Source organism: Triturus cristatus, chromosome 7, assembly GCF_964204655.1.
Source record: "Triturus cristatus chromosome 7, aTriCri1.1, whole genome shotgun sequence".
Classification (NCBI taxonomy): domain Eukaryota; kingdom Metazoa; phylum Chordata; class Amphibia; order Caudata; family Salamandridae; genus Triturus; species Triturus cristatus.
In genome coordinates, this window is record NC_140590.1 from 1190566312 (window position 1) to 1190588508 (window position 22197).

The 22197-nt window shown below is 45.6% G+C and overlaps 1 protein-coding gene across 1 annotated transcript in view; it reads left to right on the forward strand.

Annotated features, from left to right (window-relative positions):
- The first annotated feature begins 821 nt into the window (after positions 1–821).
- Positions 822–22197, forward strand: part of PARP2 (poly(ADP-ribose) polymerase 2) — a 402899-nt gene continuing 381523 nt past the window's right edge. The window contains exon 1 of the mRNA XM_085618532.1: positions 822–1203. Within this exon, the coding sequence (XP_085474658.1) occupies positions 1134–1203 (70 nt within the window). The 5' untranslated portion in view covers positions 822–1133. The remainder of the gene's footprint in view (positions 1204–22197) is intronic.

A 22197-nucleotide genomic window follows, 5' to 3' on the forward strand; every position in this document is an offset into this window, starting at 1 on the left:
ATTACGATATTGGTAATAATTACCCACCCGCATGTATTTGATATTCTGTGTAAGCAGAAGTTACGGGTTTTCCCTGTCTCCTTCCTTTCAGGTTCTGGGGCAAGAAGGCGGAGCAGGTGTACTGACTCAAGAATGATGGGCGTCAATCAAGCTTTGCGTGCCCGAGCTAGGGGCTGGTACATCCGGGCCCGGTCGACGTACTCAAAGGCGTGTAGAGCCTGAGCGTCAACATAATTATTTCGGGAGCCGTGCGCGCTCCGTTCAACTAGATCACATCCTCCTTAAATTTTCCACCCATGCTTGTCATGGGGTGTCCGTATTCAACCGAGAAGTGCCAAGCACAGCGTAATGGAGGAGTAGAGGGGGAGCCAACCCTATGCACACGAGAATTGGAAAATAATGTCACGGCTCCTCAGCAAAGCTGTAGTCAAATTATTCCAGCCCCAAGGGCGTCCGAGTCATTGAGAGATATCAGGAGCGTGTGCGCACTCCAGGGGCCAGCCGATTGTTACAGCCTGGAAGGCGTACAAGAGATCTGCCTATGTAAGGCACGAGGCACTGAGCCTATAAAGCATAATCCGAAGCCTCCGGTCCTGTAATAGAATCTTTCAACATGTTCAGTTTAGCAAAATGTAAGTAGTAATCGTTTTTGTCTATTTGACCAAAAGTCCGTATTAACTAAACTTTCAGGTTTATGTAGTCATCACCGTCTTAATATGGCCGCCACGATTGTTATTCCTATCCGTATACTCTTACGCACGAGTACGAGGTCTTGCATGTTCCTTTTCGGATTATACCACCGGTGAACTGGGAGCTATTTCGGCCATCTTTAGTGTCCGTGCGCGTGCACTGTTTTGGATCCGAGCATTTCATTGAACAAGCGCTGCATTTGCCTGACTATAGGCTGTACCTAGCAGGGACATTCTCAGCAAATGAGTCCTAGCTAGCGGTAAACTCCGTGACCCGCCAAACGAAGGGTCTGCCGCTCGTACATATCGCAAAGTCCCGCTTCCCTTTCGCACAATAAACATCACTCTTCCATTGTCCTAATATTCACTCGTCAGATAGAAAAATTGCCTCTTTTCCTCACTCTGTTATAGTTACGCCAACATCTTCAGCCCCTTGCAAAAAATATGCCGCCTAAAGGTCGAGGAGGGAAGAGCCTTCCAGCTCCCGCGGATGACGGATCCAAGGAGACCAGGGGTGAGTGTTGACCACTGAGGCTAGATAGTTATGAGACCTCTCACTAATGAGTTATGCATGGCGTGTGTCGAATGTATTTGATGTAGACTTCTTGCCTGCTAGTAATGTCTCCGTAGCCTGAAGTGGCAAGTGAAGGTATACTTTGTAGCGCACCTCTTTAAGTATAAAAAGTCCATACGCGCTGGAAACAAGGCTCATTTATTTCGAATAGAGCATGGTTATTCATTAAAATGTTCTCACGGGTCTGTATGGTTTGTGTCGTGACCGAGGGCCTCATTGATTCCAGTAAGATCTGAGTCGGGTTGTGTGTGTATTGGGGCATATGGGAAGCGCAGCTTGTACATGATGCGAGCAAAGAAAGCGTCATGGATTATTTAGAGGATCAAATCATATCCTTCCTACGCCATTTGTCTCCTTATTTGCCATTATGTGATGTAGGTAGGCAAACTGCTGAGAGATTGAATCTGATGCCTGGCTCAGCTTGAGGTTCTCTTGAGTCATCCAACCCAAAACGAACTGAGCCTTGATGTGGCTTTTGTTTGCCACCCACTCTCTAACCTCAAGCGCAAACAATTTAATACAAAGCATGAACTGTCAATATAAAACCTGAAAAAGACACCCATCTTGTGGCTGAACGCACAATGTGAACCCAAAAAGCCTAGAACCAGTCCTGGCTTTCCTACTTAACCAAATTGTGTGATCCAATGCAATTGTTTTATTTCACTTTTCCTCCTTATTCTTCTTTAACACGTATGCGAGCAATTTGAAATACACAAGTTCAGAATGTGTGTTGTGCAACACCACCTGTGTTTGAGTTGATTAACCGTAATGTTGTTAGATGTATAGTAAGAACTTAAGCCACCCTCCCGCGTGACAAGTGTCTTGCCTCTTCGTTTACTAGTGGCATGGTTGTCAGGATGGAGAAGTCCTGAAAGTTTGTGAATTTATCTTTGAGAACTATGATTTTTGTAAAATGTCTATAAAGGCAGTTATATATGTTTCTGGATGTTAACGAAATACACTTTTTTTGAATTTTGAAGATGCGCTAATCATATTTTTACATATGTGTTGCAAGATGTCTATAAAAATAAATGTGTTTCTAAAGAAAAGTGGGGCAGGACACCCTTGCTTATTTTCCTGTACTACACTTATCATGTTCATAAATGCTTGCTTGTTTAACATCTTCCTGAATGTTTTAATGCTTAATCAAGAAAATCATTATTTTGCTAAACCTTAATTCTGTAATTACAAAGTAACATGTCTGACTGACTTGATAAAGAAAGAGCATGTGTGCTGCGCATGTGCAGCCTTTGAAATGGTCTTGGAGCGATACCAGTGAATTCCTGGCTCATTACCCAGAATTCCATTGCAGCCCACAATTTCACCTTGTGATGGTGATTCCATTATTATTTGGTTCTCTTTAAGGCTGTGGTGCTGACAATTTTTAAAGTGGCGGTGGTGGTCCGTAATGTCACCACACTAGCTGCACAGGAGATATGTGTGAGGCTTCCTTTGACAATACAATACATTCTGCCCAAAGAAAAACATTTGTGTGGCCCCTTCCTTGTTCGTCCTCCAACAAAACTCTTTCAGGTTGTAAGGTGACCGCATTGTATACATGTGGGTGGAGCCACTGGAAATATGCCATAATGGAGGGTCAAGCCATGCTGCAGGATTGACTAAATAATGTGGCAGGAAAAAAAATTGTTGCACATTCTGTGACAGTGCAGTCTTGCTATTTAGTGATTGTAAAATACATTAATACTAAAGGAATCCCAAAATTAAGTGCAAATACAAAGATGTCTTAATAAAGGAAAGTATACATCTTCTAATGCCAATAATGGCTGATTGCCAGAAATATCTTTACAATTAGAAGGGTCAGCAGAAATGTGGGCGGGGTGGGGTTTCCTCCCTATGTCATTTAGGAGAGGGTTCCTGTGGCAGTGGTAGGCACAACTAACACCGTAAGGTTCCTCACATGGAACATCCGTGGTATGGGCTTCATAGCCAAACGCCATAACATATACTCCTTCCTTCGGAGCAAGGGGCGTGCACATAGCTCTCCTCCAGGAAACACATCTTAATAAAGAGGAGGCTGGGAGAATACAGAAGTGGTGGCGGGGGCAAGTTTTTGCAACCACCTTCTCGGCCTTTGCCAGAGGGGTCTTGATTTGGGTGAAACCTGGGGTCCCCTTCGCACCTGAACGCACGTGGTTGGACTCAGAGGGGAGATAGGTCTTGCTTGTGGAAAGATTGACGGGACAGGAGGTCGCCCTAGGTAGTGTTTATGCTCTCAACCAGGAACAATTCGGTTTCCTGGAGTCTTTCTCTGCCTCTCTGGCCCAATGCTTAACAGGTTCTCTCATATTGGGTGGTCGACTTTAACTGTGTGGCGGATGTTACCATTGATCGCTCACGTCCTCCCATGCCAGGGACTCAGCCACATCGTATTGCATCAGGTTTCCAGGCCTGGATGTCCCATTGGGGCCTGGAAGACACCTGGAGACAGCAACATACACGGAATAGGGAGTACTCCTTCTTTTCACTGGTACACCAAGTCCATACCCGACTTGACATGTTCCTGTGTTCCCGGCCTTCAACGGCTCTGTGTCCCACATGGAGTATTTGGGCCGTACCCTGTCGAATCATAGCCCCTTACTCATGCTACACCAACCATTAAGTCGGCGCCCTCCGATCCCTACTTGGAAATTAAACCTGCTTCTAATTGACGATGTCCCATTCTGGTCCTCATTGGAAACATTAGTTGACACTTACTTACTACACAGGTAGATTGGGAAGCGTTTAAAGTTGTGGTGCGAGGCCATTGCATCGCTCAAACGTATGGGGCGCACAGGGAGATTAAGAGCGAACTCCAGGGCTTGAAAGGTACTATCCGCAGATTGGATAATCTGCAGGGTATGGATGATGAGGCCCTGACGTCCTTACAAGAAGCGAGGGCGCGGTACAATGATGTGCTGGGTAGACTGAGGTGCTACAACTATAAAGATTATTTGGACAAAGTACAGAGGGAGGAAGGTAGGGCGGGCCGACTGTTGGCACACTTGATTAAGCCTGAGATGGGAGGTGCGCATGTTACGCGGCTTGGTCTGGAATCGGGGAAACAGCGCACAACCCTGATATAATTAATTACACTTTCTTGCAATACTATCAGGAGTTATATGAGTCCCCGACTGTGGCCCCCTTGTCGGATATACAAAATTTCTTGGCCCCTTTGCAACTCCGCACATTGGAGGCGGATGATCAGGATGAGTTGGGAAGCCGGATCACAGTACAGGAAGTCCGGGCCGCCATAGCTGCACTGGCACACGGTAAGACGCCTGGGCCTGAAGGCCTCCCGGCCGAGTTCTACAAGAAGTTTGTTGATATCTTGGCGCCACATCTGGTTGCACTGTATGCGGCGGCGTACAAAGGAGCGGTGGGTTTGCCTGATTCCACCCAAACGGCACTGGTGATCCCACTCCCCAAGTCCAAACAACCTGACGTGGGAGTGAGAGACTATCGACCACTCTCCTTGCCGAACTTAGACTTCAAGATCCTGAGTAAAGTATTGGCGGGTTGGTTGCTCCCACACATGAAGTCTCTGATTCACCCAAACCAAAATGGGTTTATCCCCATTCGTAGCACCTCTTATAACCTCTGCAGGCTGTACTCCGTGCTCTATCACGCCGATGCTCCAGCAAGCAGTTCTATCAGTTGATTTGGAGAAAGCGTTTGACACAGTGAGCTGGGAGTACCTACTCGAGGTGATGCGACGTATGGACATGGGGGAGGACTGGTGCGGTGGGTACTGTTTCTTTATGCCACGCCCGCCGCCAGCGTCAAGGACAGGACGAGCTATATCTCGACCCTACAGGATCTCCTGTGGCTCTTGACACGGCTGTCCTCTTTCCCCACTCCTATTTGCCCTGACTATGGAGCCACTGGCAGAGTGGTTCCGACTGGGAGGGTGTGGGTTGGTATTGACCTTGGGCGGGCGTTGCCGTCACGTCTCTCTGTATGCAGACGACCTATTGCTGTTCCCCATGGCAAACAAGATGGCTTGTTAAAAAATATCTGTATTGAGATTTTGTCTTGAAGCAACAGTTCATGTCTAATTAGAATATCAGATACCATACGGGCATGACACGTTCTAAGTAAACATGATGTATCAGGCCATGTATGAATGAGTAAGTGTGCTTGAATATTGTTAGCAACATTCATGGACTCATCACATGTTTGATACATAGGCCAATAGAGAAGTTACATGTCAATTGATTCTGTTGCCAATATTCTTCTCTAACGAATTTTAATTATAAAAAAAGAAAAAAAATATATATAAAAAACACTGTTTTCTTAAATAATTTGTTTTATTTTTGATACCATATAAATCCAGGTCACATATTGTCATTGTTAATTGAAGGTCCACTTTTTTATTAATTTCCTAAATGGTTTGTTCACATGTAGTACGACGACCTATTGCTGTACCTTACGGAGGCAGTTAGGGGATCCGCTGCGGCTTTAAAAATCCTAGGCGATTTCACTGTCCTACCGGGCCTTAATATTAATACAACCAAGACCTATATGTTCCCAATAGCTGGTCCCTTACCCAGGCCTGAGGCGTTGCCGCCTGCTTCCCTCTGGGCGCAGCGTACATTTAAATACCAGGGCATACACATTTTTCACGGCCTGGACGATCTTAAGGATGGGAATTTGTGAAAGACGTTGCGTTCCCTTCGCTCTTGCGTCCAGTTTTGGAACTCGTTGCAATTGCCCATCATGGCCTGGATTACACTGTCCAAAATGGCCATGCTGCCCCGGTTGCTCTATTTTTTGGTGAATCTTCCGTGTTGATACCAAGAAGCTGGTTTAGACCTCTGCACGCTCTTGCAGCAATTGATTTGGGGGGATGGGCGCCCTGGGTATCTCTGCAAATCCTACAACGCCCCGTGTCGAGAGGAGGACTTGGTGTGCCAAATTTCGAACTCTATATGTTGGCCGCTAAACTACAATGGTTGGCGCAATGGGTGGAGGGAGTGAACAAGGAGGGTACCTGCCTGACAGATCCAGTGTCAAGTCAAGGGTTAGTGACGGCAAAGCTCCTTTTACCAGCAACGTCCATCCCATCTTGCTCCCTTTTACAGCGCACATCCTTCAGGGCGTGGAGACGATGCTGCAGTGGTAGGCAACAACCTGTAAAGTACTCTTCCCTTGGTGGGCCTACCACATGGTGACCCCCAATCTGTATTCACGGACGTCCAACTAGCCAGATGGTCAGATGCTGGACTAGAGACTGTGGGGGATTGCTACTCAGACAAGGCTCTGATCCCCTTCGCGGACTTGATGGATGATAGTGGACATCCTCCGGGTCAGTTCCTCCGCTAGAAAGCGTTAACGCGCACGTTTGCGCAATTATGGGGCCCTGGCAGGGAGGAACCCGATACACACCCTGTTTTACATGCGTTATTTACTCTTGGTCCGACGGGGCATCTCGTGAAGGGGCTCTATGCCCCCTTAGTGGAGGCCTCCACTGGCCCGCTGGACAGACTGCGGGTGCGCTGGGATACGGTGGGGGGTACAGTCCTCAATGACGTGGAGTGGCATAAAGTTTTGAGATACTCAGGGAAGGTCTCCAGGAACACCCGACTGAAATATGTCCAATTTAACTATACGCATATGAATTAGGACACAACATCGGCTCAACTCGACATATGGAGGGGAAGTGAGACAACGCCCTTGGTGCACCCACCCGGATGCTGACTTTGGCCATATGACTTGGGACTGCCAGTGGCTTCGCCCCTATTGGGAGGCGGTGTTGGTTAAGATCAAGGACGTGCTTGGTAGGGAGTTGGCCTTAACAATCCAGACGTGCATACTAGGTCTCTTCCCCAGACCGCCAAACGCAAAGTTGGGAATCGCTTGATTGATCTTGCGTTGGGCTTAGCTAAACGCAGGAACGCGATGGAGTGAAAGTCTGCGAGAGGTCCACAAGATTTCAGTTTGAAATAAGGATGTTATTTCATGGGCAGAGGGCAGAGCATTGGCGAGGGGTGAGGAAGCTCCTGATGGCTCAACAGTGGCAGGAAGTAATGGCTAAATGGGAGAAACCAGCGGGATAGGGCAGTGAAGGAGGAGAGTCGGACCGTGTGTCACAAATAGATAATGGGATCCAGGTGATCAGGCCGGGGCTATTGGAGACTTCTGGAGTCTGATATATGGTGAAGGGATGCGTTGACTTGGAATATACCATGGGCCCACTAAGCCTACAGAAGGTGGTGGGAGAGTTCCTGCCGGTGGGGGAGATGTTCTCGACCCCACCAGATATTAGCATGTAGATGTGTTCGCACCACCGCTCTGCTCCAGTTACTTGTTGCTTGTCTCCTTTTTGTTCTTTCTCTTTTCTAATTTCTTCTTGGTTTGGATTTGTATAATGGCAATTATATACTATGACCCAAATTATAAACGTATGCTACTGGACAACTCACTCAACAATTGACGAAATGTAATTGTATTGGTGGGGCTAACACCCATGATTGTAGACAGTGATGGTAGTTGCAATCAGTTTTGCTTCCTATTTTTGTTTTTTTTGTTCCTTTTTTCTTCTCCTGATTGTATTCAAATGGTCGATTTCGTTAAAATGCCAATACAAATATATTTTAAAAAAAGTGTCAACAGAAAAAACCAATTGGCTAGGATTCAGCAAGGCTAGCGCCAGACATTGTGACCAGCCTTAATGTCCTAGGGGATATATTAAGTTTTCTTTGTGACCTTTGTTGACAGCCTGCAGGTGCTGTTGTATTTACCCTTAAATATGATATATTGCTTTTGCATGAATACACAACGTTGTCAAACTAAGAGATCTACATGTATGCCTACTATACTTTGTTATATATTTTTTTAATTTTATAGCCAGTAATACAATACGTAAAATATAAACCAAAAAAAGCAATTTTGACACATACATAGGATGATGCATATAATTGGAGCGTGGTTTGGTAGATCCGATAACAAAGGAAAAGATCAGAAAAATTAGGGAAGAAGGAAAAAAAAAACAACAAAGGACCTTAAAATTATTGAACATCATGATATAAAAGAACTGGGAGAGGGCTATTTCCATCGCAAGCTAGCCCAGATCCTTCTAAACGTTAAGCAGGTATGAGGGCCTCTAGCCTTAGCTAGGGCCAGTTCAAATTCAAACACCTGTCTTAACAGCAACCAAAACGTGTTAATATTTGGAATAGCAGGGTTAATCCACACTCTGGCAATACATAGACGAGCACATACAATAATATTAGAGGAGAAAGAACTCTTCTAGCAAGTAGCCTCCTGTTTAAACCTGAGGAGGATTTCCTTATTTGTAATCTGGAACTCGCGGCCCAGGTGCCCTTTAAGCAAAGAAAATAAATCATTCCAGAATAGCTTTAACATGGGGCAATCAACAAACATATGCTTTAAGTATGCTGCAAAAAGCTTACATTTTGGGCAGAACGACTTAACAGAGACCCAAGAAGTTGCCCACTTAGAAATAGGCTCTGGCGTACAATACAGCATATGCTGCTGCAGTTTCAAACTGACAGAGGCCACTGATCGATCTAAAGTATCCAAGGCCTCCTGTATATCTTTTACTGTTTTATCTGATAAAAGAAGCCGACTTAATTTAGCAGATATCTGTATACTATTGTCATGGGCTGATGAGATGAGTTTCCGATAAAATGTACTAATCTTAACCAGCTCCCCATGTATACACAACAATATTTCTGAAGTGTATGGTATATCTAGAGGTTTCTGGACGTGGAGGAAATAGTCCCTTACTTGAAGATATTTGAAAAAAGAGTTCTGTGGAAGCCCAAACTCCTCTTTTAATGAGCAAAATGAACGAAACCCCAGTGTAGATACTCCGGCCTGAAGCCGGTTTAACATGTTCAGGATCTCCCTGGCAAATGCAGCCCAGTAGTACATCTTAAAATCTGGGAGCTTAAAGTACTGTGACCTGAGAGGAACTTGGCAGCATTTCCAGCTACCCAGATGATTTTTATTCACTCTCTAATACTGCTGCTCTCTAATGATGAAGGGCTTAACCCAGAAACACATGTCTAGAGATATGCTGCAATGTCTGTTCCAACTTTGGTGAAAAACTCCAGCTTAGTTTGATGTAAGCATGAACTGTGTACTGCATTTACCAGGTTGCAAAGGGGCGAACTGTGCTGGGATGTGAGGCAGTGTGCTCCCAACCCCGTTCTATTTAAAAGGCTCCCTGGAGCCAGTAAGCTTACGAGCTTTGGAGATGCACCTGTGTGCCAGTGAGTGTTTGTGACCTGAGAGGAACGTGGCTGCATTTCCAGCAACCCCAGATGATTTTTTTTACATTCTAATACTGTTGCTCTCCAATGATGAAGGGCTCAACCCAGAAACACTTGTTTAGAGATACACTGCAATGTCTACACCGACTTTGGTGAAAGGGGGGCTCTAGAGGCACACGGCAAGATGGCCGCACCCTAGTGCTGCTCTGCCCGGCCAGGCAACAATCCACCTAACATGTGCCTAAGATCAACACATCTGCTCCCCAAACAGGGCTGGGAAGTGTAACGTTACACTACTGCAACGAGTGGACGTGTTTTTTGCCTCTTTTGCCTACTATACCACCGAAAATGCGGCCATTTCAGCTACACGGGGAGCGCTCACAAAATGGCACCTGCCGAGATCTCCTGAGCTGCTGTATTCCTACGGTGCCTGGCGACTTGTGGGGTGTACAGTGCGGCGTGGAGGAGCTTCTGCCCTGAGAAATTGGCTGAATTGCAATTACTGGCCCCAGCGGTGGAATATCTGGTTCGTGGTGCAGCGGAGGCAGTGAGCGGAGACCGCCCGACAGTTTCTCCTGTGTAACTACCTTCTGGAGGGCGCCTGACTGCTGATCGTGAGCTCCCTGTGGCTGGCGTGGTGAGTGGGGTGCGGCGCCTGGTTGGGCCCGCGGCTGCGGAGGCGGGTGGGGGCCCAAGTCCGGTGCTGCGCTCTGCACGCTGCCGGGCTCTGCGGGGCTGTGTGCATGGCTGTGACTTGTTTGCATGGGATTGAGCTGCCGCGACGCCTGCTGCTGGGGATGCTGGGCTCCTGAATGGTCCCTGGAAGATTGCGCCTGTGTTGTCCCGGCTGGAATAACACCTACAGCTGTCTCTGCCCCCACGTGGCTAGGCAACAGATTTTGCCTTTAAGTGACAGAGGCGTTCTGGGTGCGGAGCCATTGCCACGCTGTGACTTTTGGAAAGAGTGCTCCTGGAACTGTGTTTTTCCCCTGCTGATCTCTGAATTACAGCCTTGTTCTCCCCTGCATATGGGCGGCGCTGCTGTTTGAGCTATGGTTCGAGTTTGGGTGCCGTTGCGTGTTATGACCCTGGAAGCCTAAGGCTCGTAGTAGGCTCAATATCCCTGCTGCTTGTGTTTTTGCTAGTGGGCCCTCTTTACTTTCCACGCAGTGCGGGGCTTTTTCATTATAGGCCATATCCTAGTTTACCCAACGAGTGAACTGTGCACTTCATCCTTCTTTGTGATTTCCCAAGTGTGTGTGCTCACACTGCTTACATCTACTATGGGGAGAACAGACAAGACACAGCCTCGCCTCACTTTTGAGGCTCGCAAGTCCTCTTAAGTCCACACAGAAGGCTGCCTCGGACTCAGAGGCGGACGCACATAGTGACAGTCCCCCTACACTGGAAACTACTTTACGAGGGGTGCAGCGCAGCCTCCAATCCATAGAGGGCACAATGGCGGCAGTGAACCATCGCTTGGACCACATGTCCGCACAACTCGAAAACCAAAATGCCTGTATGGGAGAAATTGAACAGCGAGTTTCGGCAGCGGAGGATGGGCTCAGTGAGGTGTCTGTCAAGACCCTTAACATGGAGAAGGTGTTGTCCCTCATCCAAGAGAAGCGCGGTCCCGGCGCAATAACATCAGACTGACTGGGCTGCCGGAATCCACTAATGTGGGGAGTATGGAAACTTATATTGAGACCCTCATTAAAGATGTTTTTGGCACTGAGCACCTGTCCCACATGTTCATTGTAGAGCGTGCTCATCGCTCACTTGCGGCGAGACCTCCCCCAGGTACCCCCCTCATGTCCTATCATAGCAAGTCTTTTAAATCGTAGAGACCGAGACACTGTTTTGCGTCTAGCCAGGGACAAAGGGACTATCGAGCACCAGGGTAATACTCTGGCTTTTTTCCCCTTACTTCACAGTTGCTGTACAAGCCGCTAGAAAGGAGTTCAGTGCAGTGAAGAAAGTTTTACAATCTGAGGGAGAGCCTTATGCCATGCTGTATCCCGCACGTCTGCGCATAGGGCCAGATGGTGAATCCAAGATTTTTTTCTAACCCTAAAGTTGCTATGGAACACGTCAAACAACTGAAACGCAGGCTCCGCGAGACTACTACGCCACATGATGACGAAGATTGAATTGTAGTGCTGTTCCTTGCTGTTGCCTTATTTTTGTATATGATATTGCTTACTCAGGGATGCTATACGTAGATGTTTCTATATGTGTAATGTTTAGGGGTGGGATTCTTTCTTTGGGACGTTATTATGTCCATGGTTTAATGCGGGCTGCTGTGAGACGGAACTCATCTTTAGGCACGAGACTTAGACCTGCTCGGCCACCTCCCGTTGGATGGGAGGTTAGTTGCACTCTGCGTCCCCTGAATGGGTGTACCGAAACCGCAAAGTTGCTTTGTTTGTTTTTGTTTGGGGGGGTTTCTTGTACCTGGGATGGCTTTGGCTAAGTTTGGGATGCTGAAGTGGGTGGGGGGTTGTGTTCTGGGGGGTTGGATGGGCAGGCTGCGGGTGGCTTTCACTTATGCATTTGTTGCAATGATTTCAGGTGGTATCTTTACATGTTTGACACGCTGTATAGCGTTGGTATGTATCGGAAGTGGGTGGGGGCGGGATTGTTGGGGTTCTGGGTGCGGCATTGGCATTAATTATTTCTGTGACGCAAGCTATTGAGATGCATCATAAAGAAGGAGAAGCTGGATTGAAGGACACACTGGTTGCTTCTCTTTCAGGGAGTGTATTACGGTACGAGTGGTATGGGCGGTAGGGTGAAGTGTTTGACCTTGAATGTGCGGGGCCTGAATACCCCCCAAAAAATACGGGCAGTGTTGGAATACTTGGATAGCGTGGATGTACAGCTTACACTTCTACAGGAAACACATGTTACTCGATCATCTGAAAGTAATGTTGGGGTTAAGTGGGCTGGGGTGCAAATTGCTTCATATTACTCTACCTACACACAGGATGTAATGATACTGGTTAAGAAAGGTGTCCCATTTAAGGTGCTGCGGACTGAAACGGATGTGCTGGGATGGGTGGCAATACTTTATGGCCAATTAGGCAATATGAGTGTGTTAATAGTGAAATGTATTTGGTCCGAATCTAAACGATCCCTCTCTTTTTCTCAGATGTATGGCACCGGTTATCTGGGTTTCCCTCTGCCGAGATTATCTGGGGGGGTGACTTTAATGTGTGGTTGGATGGAGAGCTTGATTGTCTGAGCAGCAGCACTACCCGGCCTAAGTTGGCATCGGAGACATTGCTAGGGATTATGGACGCTGGTAACCTACACGATGTGTGACGCATTCAGCATCCAAGGAAGCAAGAAAGCACCTTTGTATCCTCTGTCCACGGGACATGGTGCCGCTTAGATCACTGGATTGTATCTGCCACTGTGTGTACTTGGACGCTGAAGGTCGGTCACATGGCAAGAACACTATCCGACCATTCCCCTGTTCTACTTGAATTGCAGGTTCCAACCTGTGAGCGACCACCCTTCACGTGGCGACTGCAGCCCTCTTCCTTAACTGTGTTCAAACAAACTATTGGGGAGGCGATCCGGTCTTTCTTCAGGGAAAACAGTGGCTCGGTAGAGAGTGGGGGAGTCCTCTGGGAATCATTTAAAGTAACGATTAGGGGCACATGTATAAGAGTGAAGGCTGGAGTGTTGAGGGATATTAGGCGTAGAATGAGTAGACTTGCTGCAGAAATATCTCAGTTGGAGCGTGAGTATGATCAGTCCCTCTCATCCAGCACAACAGCACAGATTAAGAATTCTTGCACAGATCGAGACGTTGCATAGCTCTTTATTATGGGGAGGGTGGTCGTCCTGGTAGATCTCTGGCCCAGAAACTTTCAGCACCGCGGAGTCAGGCTTCTATTACTGAGATGCTGGATGAGGATGACGTAGCTCATTATACAACACCTGAAATCAGCACTGTTATAGTAAAATACTACACGACTCTGTCTGAGAAGGGAACGTCTGTGCCCCAGACGGAGATGCACAACTATCTCGATGATGTCGCGCTGGGGTCGCTGTCCCAAGGGCATAGGGAATACATCACCCAGCCCTTTGATGTTGAAGATGTTAAATTAGCCATAATGTCTTTTCCCAGGTGTAAGGCTGCTGGGTTAGACAGACTCCCAAGCGAATTTTATAAAGCTTACGCTGATGAGCTGGCCCCTTTGCTGCTGGAGATGTATGTAGAAGCTTACGATAATGGACATATCCCGCCCACTCTCAGAGAGGCATTGCTGGTAACACACATAAAACCAGACAAATCTGCTAATCGCTGCAAATCATATCGTCTTCTTTTTATAATTAATATTGATGCCAAGGTATTAGCCAAAATGATAGCTACTAGGATGCAGCCGCTTATTCCTCTTCTGGTGTTGCCGGATCAATCGGGTTTTGTGACGGCCAGGTCCACTGCATATAATCTGCGTACGATATTTTCCACACTGCACTACTTTGATCCCGACTTCCAGGCAGTTGCTGTGTTATTGGATGCAGCGAAGGCATTCGATTCCTTTAAGTGGGACTATATGTTTATCGTTTTCACTAGGATGGGATTTCCCCCATTCTTTTTACAGTGGATATGGGTGCTGTATATGAAACCGCTGGCACGAGTGCAAGTCAATGGGTGGATCTCCTCCTCTTTCCCACTAGAGCGGGGCACGCGTCAGGGCTGCCCCCTGTCACCAATGCTCTTCGCGCTTGTGCTAGAGCCGTTGGCTTGTAAGCTCCGGCAGTGTCATTCAGCGGCTGCCCTGCGTTTTCGTCAGCGGCAATTGGTGGTTTCTCTTTACGCAGATGATATGCTGTTGTACGTCAGGGAGCATGCCACCTATCTCCTAGCACTGCTTAGGGAATATGTTAAATTTGAGAGGTATTCGGGTCTGGGAATAAATTGGACAAAGTCCACTGTGTTTCCATTGACGTTTGTATGGGGGGCAAGAAACCCAGATGCAGCTGAGATGTTTTGGTGCAGCCCTTTGACCGGGCGGCTTCGAGGCTCCGGATTTACGGCTTTACTATCTTTGCGCACAAGCGCAGTTTGCGCATTAATTGCACTTCCCACAGCATTTTCAACCTCATACTGCAATAGAGGCGGACGGTGTTCTCCCTTTGCCTCTCCCAGCCACCACTCTCTCTGGGGGCACGGGTGGCCCTCGAAATGAAATAAACCCCGCTCTTTGTACTGCATGGGCCTGGAGGGCCCTAGCAAAGAGATCTCGACTTCCCTACCTGTATGCCCTGTTGCTGCCTATCGCAGCACATGTGACATTTCAGCAGTTCGGGAGAAGCTCGCTTTGCGGGAGCTGGCGGCTGTGGGCATTAATACTGTGGGGATTTATCTACAAAGGGGCAGTTTCGTACCCTGCTTATTGTACAAGGAGATCGACGTAGCAGCTTTATGGGTTCATATTCGTCCGAGTGCTGCAAGCCGTTAGGGATATATACCCGGCATTTCCGGCATTGCCCAGGACAGTGCATGCACTGCAGGCGGTGCTAACTGTAGCTGAAACAAAGGGCCTCATTACTAGATTATATAAGGCCTCTTAGAGGGAGAATGAGCCCGGGGATCACCCTTCATTCCTGAAATGGAATACGGTACTGGGAACTGCACTCACGATCGAGAAGTGGCAGGCCTGCTGCGCCCTGACTGGGGGCCTCACATCAAACTGCAATCTCTGTATGATTCACTTTAAGTTTTTGCACCAATTGTACAATACCCCTTTGCAATTATATAAGTTTGGACTGCGCGGGAGTGCTGCATGTGTCAAATGCGGGCAAGCTGATGCTGACTTTCTCCACTTGACATGGGCATGTGCTGGAGTGTATGCATTTTGGACTAAGGTGGTGAAGGTGTTGGCGGATGTTGTATTGGAGCCTGTGCGTTGCACTCCGTAGGTGTGTCTCCTGGGCAGTGTTGGGAGTCTTAAGCCCTGCAATCGGCGCTTAGTTGCAGTCTCCACTCTGCTGGCAAAACGAGCTGTGGCGTTGAATTGGGGTGCTAAATCTGTTTCCGCTGTTAAGAAATGAATGCATGATCTACTCTATTGTAGGGATCAGTTGGAGACTTATGCTGAAGAAATACCTGAGGCTTCCCGACCCAAAGATTTTTGGGCCCCATTAACTGTGTATCTGCTAAGCAACCCTGATCAGTGATGACATGTTTCTTTACAGATCGCTCTGTGCTTTGCCCTTAACGGGATCTGGACTGCTACCACAACTATTTTACTTCTTATTGTTTATTGTGTGCCTACATACTCTCTCTATGCTGCATATTTCCTTTGTATTGATGGGGGCTGGGGGGGTGTTGGGGATGGGTATATTACTTAATACATCACTGTGTATTGCACTTTGTTTTTGCAAAGTCTAATAAACAAATATTTAAAAAAAACTTTGGTGAAAACCCCCAGCTAATTTTGAAGTAAGCGTGAACTGTGTACTGCGTGTACCAGGATGCAACGGGTTGAACTGTTCTGGGATATGAGGCAGTGTGCTCCAAACCCCCATTCTATTTACTGATAGCAAGACCGGTTAAATGATGCAAAGCAGAAAGACAGAAGACGAGAACAATGGAAACGAGCACTGGCATAGCCAATAGGTCTCGCCTTTGGGACCTTATAAGTGTTTAGCCATGCACCACTTGATGTTGTTGCACCAAGGATATTATGCTGGATAACTAAACACTTATAAGGTTCCAAAGGTGAGACCTATTGGCTATGCCTATGCTTGTTTTTTAGGTGCTCCCAGTTTGGGTGCAACATTGTAATGGCTCAGTGGTTTACCCCCTCAGCTTTGTAATTTAGGGGTAGCTCTCTTGTTTCATTATTATGTAACATAGGACCCACCAATTGTTAAACTGCTAGGGTAGAATTATATGTTGCTGATACAGGACAGACCGAGAATCAGTACATTGGAGGAGCAAATTAAATGGAGTCCACTCAAGGGCAACAGATCACCAGCTCACTAGAGCTTCTTTTAACCCACTCAGTAATATTAAATGATGCCAATACATGAGTGACAAAGGACTGGCTTAAAGCTTGTACACAATTATTGTGTCTAAGGGTTTATAGAGCTACCACTTTGAAAAGGGACCTCCAGCAATAAAATGCTTTTCATAGTGCACAGCACTCTAAAATTCGCTTTACGTTATTAACTGTAAAACTGTATTTGTGTGCAAATGGAATAGCTTGAATTGTTAATGTTAAAAGGGAGTATGAAAGGCAAATTTACTTTTGCCGACTTTTCAAAGTAACAGTGTTCCATTTTAATGAAATATGGGCTATCCAAATGCGGAAATGTAACCTAGAACGAGGTTGCACTTCTAATCAGGAGACTTACAAAAACAATGTAGCACTTGTTCAAGAGTTATAAATGGCTCTTGAAAATCTAGCCCATCGGTCCTTACAAGGTAAGAAAATCTCCATTACAAGAGATATGAAACTTTGTTATGGAGTGCAATGTAATGAAATTATAATACCTGAATGCTGGAAAACTAAGTGGCTACTCTGCATTGGCACAAAACAAGTCAATAGCATGTGTAGTGGGTGGTTATTAATGAACCCCAAGCAAATAAACTGTGGGTAAGACTCTGCAAGGTGGGAAGAAGCTACTTATTTTCAGATCTAATGAAACTCCTCCTGATCAGGCAGAGTTGCCTCTTCATGAGATTGACAAGTTAAAGGATAGCTGCAAGGAATAGCAAGCAAACAATGGGCAAAAGTGTATGCATTTATTGTAAGTTAGCATCACAAAAGGGAAGAAATGCACTATGCGAGTTGACATGCAGTCAATATATGCTTTTCTACTGCATATGAAACGATCCATGATTCCGATTAGGTTGGGGGTGCCGAGCACAGTATTTGTGTAGTTTCCCTTGTTTCTTCTCAAATTGTACCAACAAACTCGTACGAGCTTCATCTTCCCATAAAAATCAGTGTGCAGTCCTGCGAGAGAGAGAAAGAGAGAGCGGGAGAGACAAAGAGAGAGAAAGCGAGAGGAGAGAACGAGAGCCCGGTAGTGCTGGGTGTGTGCGCACGTGCGCATTCTGCTCATTTTCAAGCATTGCAGTCGTGCTTGTGGCGTGCCCCTGCGCGCTCCCGCAAGGTGGATGCCGCCACAAGCACGAGTGTGTGCCTGAAAATGATCAGAGCGACTGCTGAAAGGTCCTCCTATGCAGCGCATGCACGCTGCATAGGCGAGACCTAAAAATGTCTAAAGGGTGCTAAAAGGGCAGGGAGTGTGTGGTGGTGGAATATAGAGGCCTGAGGTGCATTCAATACCACACAGCCTCCGTGTTCAGCATGTGGATATATAATTCTACAGCAGCGGGCTTCTGACAAGATTTAGGAAGCTGGCTTTTTTTTATAGATATACCAAAAAGAGGTATATAATGGAAAAAGTCCATGTATCCTCTTACTAGTAGACACGGGCTTGCTCTAGCAATCCCAAGGTGTTCTTTTAGGGGCTAGTGAGGTCAAACAGCCTTGGGCTTTTCGTAGGGAGTATTAAACATCTTCTGCACAAACGCAGCCAATAAATGATACCCATGACCTTTTGATCAAGGTAATATCCAGCTGCAGAGAGAATTGATACAGCCTTCCCAACTACGATTGGTATCCTTGAACATTGCGGGCCTGAAACGGAAATTAAAAGATTTAGAATGGCAGGAGTATATCAACCTCAGTGAAATCTGCCTGCTACAAGAAACTTGGTTACTTGAAACCCAACATAAACATGGGGATAAAACACTCAGCACTTGTGCGACACCTTCATTTAGAGGTAGACCTTCTGGTGGCCTTGTCATATGGATCGAAATCACTCTAGATGTAGAAACGTCAGTGTTGGACATCCCTTCACAAGATATACTAGGGATAAAGGTATTAACCAAAGACAAAAACATTAATATATATATATATTAAACATCTATAATAGACCAAGCCCCTATAGCAAGGAATCCCAAGTGATAGAGCAGATTGAAACTTTATTAAGCACAATTGATCCAGGGGCTATAATAATCGTAAGCGGTGATTTTAATAGAACATTTGTACACGTAGTAGGACTGGGTAATATCTTTGAAGAAGAAGATACGGCAAATAATATACCATCATTAGAGGTTGGATCTGCAGTGCCCTGCACAGTAGCCACCTCACAGCTCATCAGACTGGTCGCCGGACAGGTACTTGGGGCCTGCAATGGCAGGTTGCCATCTGACAGACAGAGAGCTTCTACATTTATCAGGGGGTCTAGCAAGAGTAGTATTGACTACATACTGGTATCTGTTAATTCTTGGTCTAGCATGCATGATATCAAAATTGAAGTTAGAGACGACCGTGACCATCTTCCGTTATGTCTAACAATAATAGGCACTCTCTTCGAACCCTTAAGCAGGAGAATTAAAGTAATCAATTCATCTCCAACTCAACCTATAGTCAGTAACAATCAAAGATCTCTGAAATGGCCATCAATAGTGGTAAAAATTGAGACCATGACAAAAATATACAACACCTTTTCAGAGGTTATTCTTCCTTATATTGAACTCCCCTGGCAGAAATTCCCATAGTGAATATACATCATATCTTTAAGATAAACTAAAACCGATCGTGACGAAAGTATCTAGAGCTAACGAGAAGGGGAAAATAGAGATCACTACCGGTTCTTACCAGTGGTATAACAGCGAATGTCGTAAAGCAAAGTCAGAGCTTTTATTGGCAGTGGGGGGTGTGGCTTGGGCGCAGCCAAGATGGCCGCACTCTTTTTTGAGCTCCGGTATGTCGCCGAGAGGCTGGTCGGCTTAAGAGGTGATGGAGACCTTGAACACCTGCTCTAATTATAGAAAGTAACAGCGGAATGTGAAGTGAGGATGAGTGAGGAGTTGCAGCGATGGTGGAGTGCTCTGGGCTGAGAAACCTTTGTTTCTGTGTTTACCTCAGACATGGCTCCCAAGATGGCGGTAGCGAGGAATACGAGAGAAATGGTGAATTCTCGGAGCTCTTTCTGTTTCTGAATGCAAGGGTGAGATCGGAGGAATACTTCTAGCACCATACACCCACTGGAAATATTTTTCTGCAGACTAATAGCGCTGTACTGAGGAGGAGTTCAGTTCCTGCTGAGTGTGCTGTGAGTGTTGTTTTAATACCTGCTGTTACGCCCTTTTCTGCCTGCTCGCTATGGTGTCACACTGATTAAGAGACTTATCCAGGGTATTTTGGACTGCTGCTGACTGCTGGGATGTCTACTCTTGAGCTGTAGCTATACCAATTACACCGGCCACTGAATTATACCATTTGCTACGCAGGGTCCGCACATGGTAGTCTGAAAATAATGCTGTTTTTTGAGCAGGTGGACTTGAAGACTTATTTTCCAGCCAGCTTGTGAGGTATGAGAAGTCTCTCTTGCAACCTTCTGATGTGTTTTTCATGACGGCAGGCTCATTTCCAGTTTTCTTTTTTGGGGCCAGAATTGTTTTTTTCCTATATTTTAAATATCCCGGTTACAGCTAAGTGCTGCCTCAGGAGTAAAGGTCATCAGGCACTCAATCATTGGGTGCTTCTAAGCGCTATCTGAATCCTGCTTGGTATTCCTGGTCGGTCTTCACCAGTCATTGCTGTATTGCGGATGATATTGCTTGTTTATCAGCAATTTCATGGTGCGCTATATATATCCTTAGTGGAATGAGGGTATAGAGAGTCACTTATCACTGACTATCATTATCTGTTCTGCCTTTTCTTCAAAATTGTTCTGTTTTTTGGGGCAAGGTGTGAAGCTTGGTGTTGTCCTGAAGATCGATATCAGTTGTTTATATCTCCACTATAATACCTGTGCTCCAATGGCAGAAAGTATGGGTCCTCCTACTACAGATAGACTCTAAAGGGTATCTGAAAAGGCCTCTCCCACGCCGCATTTAGTACCTTAGGACTCTGGCACTACTTTGGACACTATTCTTTCTCACCTTAATTCTGTTCATGACATTGCGCAGAGTAATAAAACAAATACTGATTTACTTCAGGTTGTAGTAGCGGCGATCAGGAATGATTTAAAAAATGTGTCGCTTCGTGTCTCAAATGCCGAATCTCGTATAAGTGCAGTAGAAGATACCACACACAAGGAATCTAATCTTATGCAGAATATGGAACGTTCCCTGGTTGCGTTGCGGAGAGACCTTATGGAGCAGGAGGACAGGAATCGTAGAAGTAACCTACATATATTTGGTCTACCAGAGGATTCGGAGAAATCTGCTCCATCAATGCTAGACTTTCTGCTTCATTGGATTCCTACTGTACTGGGTATCTCGTTCGAAAGAGACTTTGAAATTGAGCGTGCTCATAGAGTCCCAACATTTAAATCAAAGTCTGTCGTATCCCAGACCGGTGGTTTTCAAACCATTGAGACACCAGCATTCTGAACACATTTTGGCGCAAATGAGGAAAATCAGATCGATTCAGTGGGAAGGGCCATAAAATTGCCATATCCCAGGACTTTGCCAGAGATACTGTCATTCGAAGGAAAGGTTTCTAAACCTACGAAGGAGACTTGTAGAGATGAATATTCCTTTCTCCTTTGCTGGCCCTTCACAGTTTAAAATAACTTTCAAAGGTCGCGCTCAGATATTTTATGAGCCTTCTGACTTGTCTACGTTTCTGGATAACCAGTCTGAATCGAGGATGGACTCTGACTCTTCTTTGAGCACTGCTACTTCTTAATCAATCCTTGTTTGAGATATTTGGATTAATCTTTTTGTGCTTCTTGTTACTTTTCAGATGCTTTTATCTCCTTATTATTCTAGGGGTGAAATTGGCTATTTATCCTAGGAAACTTGGCTGTTATAGTCCTCATGCTTGTGAATTTACTAAATTTTTTCATTACAGGTTTCTCTTTCTTTCTTCTATCTTATCATAACATGGTGTTATTCGTATAATATTCAATGGCCTTCACTTTACAGGATTCATCTTTTTCTTTTCTGATACGTTTCTTCTTTGTGTTATTTTTGATTTTTCTTTGAAGTGCACCTATTAATTAAACATTGTTCTAGGTGTTTGGGTTAATGTTCCTGTATGCCTTTTTTCCCATTTGTGATGCTATTGTCCCCTTGTTCCTCTATGGGTGGAATTGGTCATTTATTCTAGGAAGGATGGCTGTTGTTCTCTCTTTGTTTTAAAGGGTATTTTCTTCTTTTTATATCTCTTTACAGGCATACAGCTGATTTTTCTTTTTTTTTATTGTCTCTCTTCTTCTTAGGTATCATATATATGTTTAATTGATTTCCTGACTGTTGTTTTTAGATATAGGTATGTTTGGCAATAGATCCTGGCTACCAGATATTATTGTGTTTATGTAGAGTTTTTCTGTTTTTCTCCTTTTTTCATATCATTCATTCTTTACCTCGCTCTGTTCCTGGAATCTGTTCTTCTCTACCATTGGTCTTCCTTTTCAATAGACAAAACTGTGTATGCTGGCCTCTTTGGCTGCTCCTTCATGTTTTTCCTCCCCATGTATTTGGTCTATTATAGACTTCCCCTGGTGGGGTTTTTTCTTTTTATGTTTTTTTTTTTTTGCTCTAGTTTCTACCTTTGTTTTTCTCCTTTTTCCTTTCTTAACCTAGTCCTTCTTGACTCTTTTTCTCCTAGAGACTCCTGCTACAATTCACTGTGTTTTTCCATTG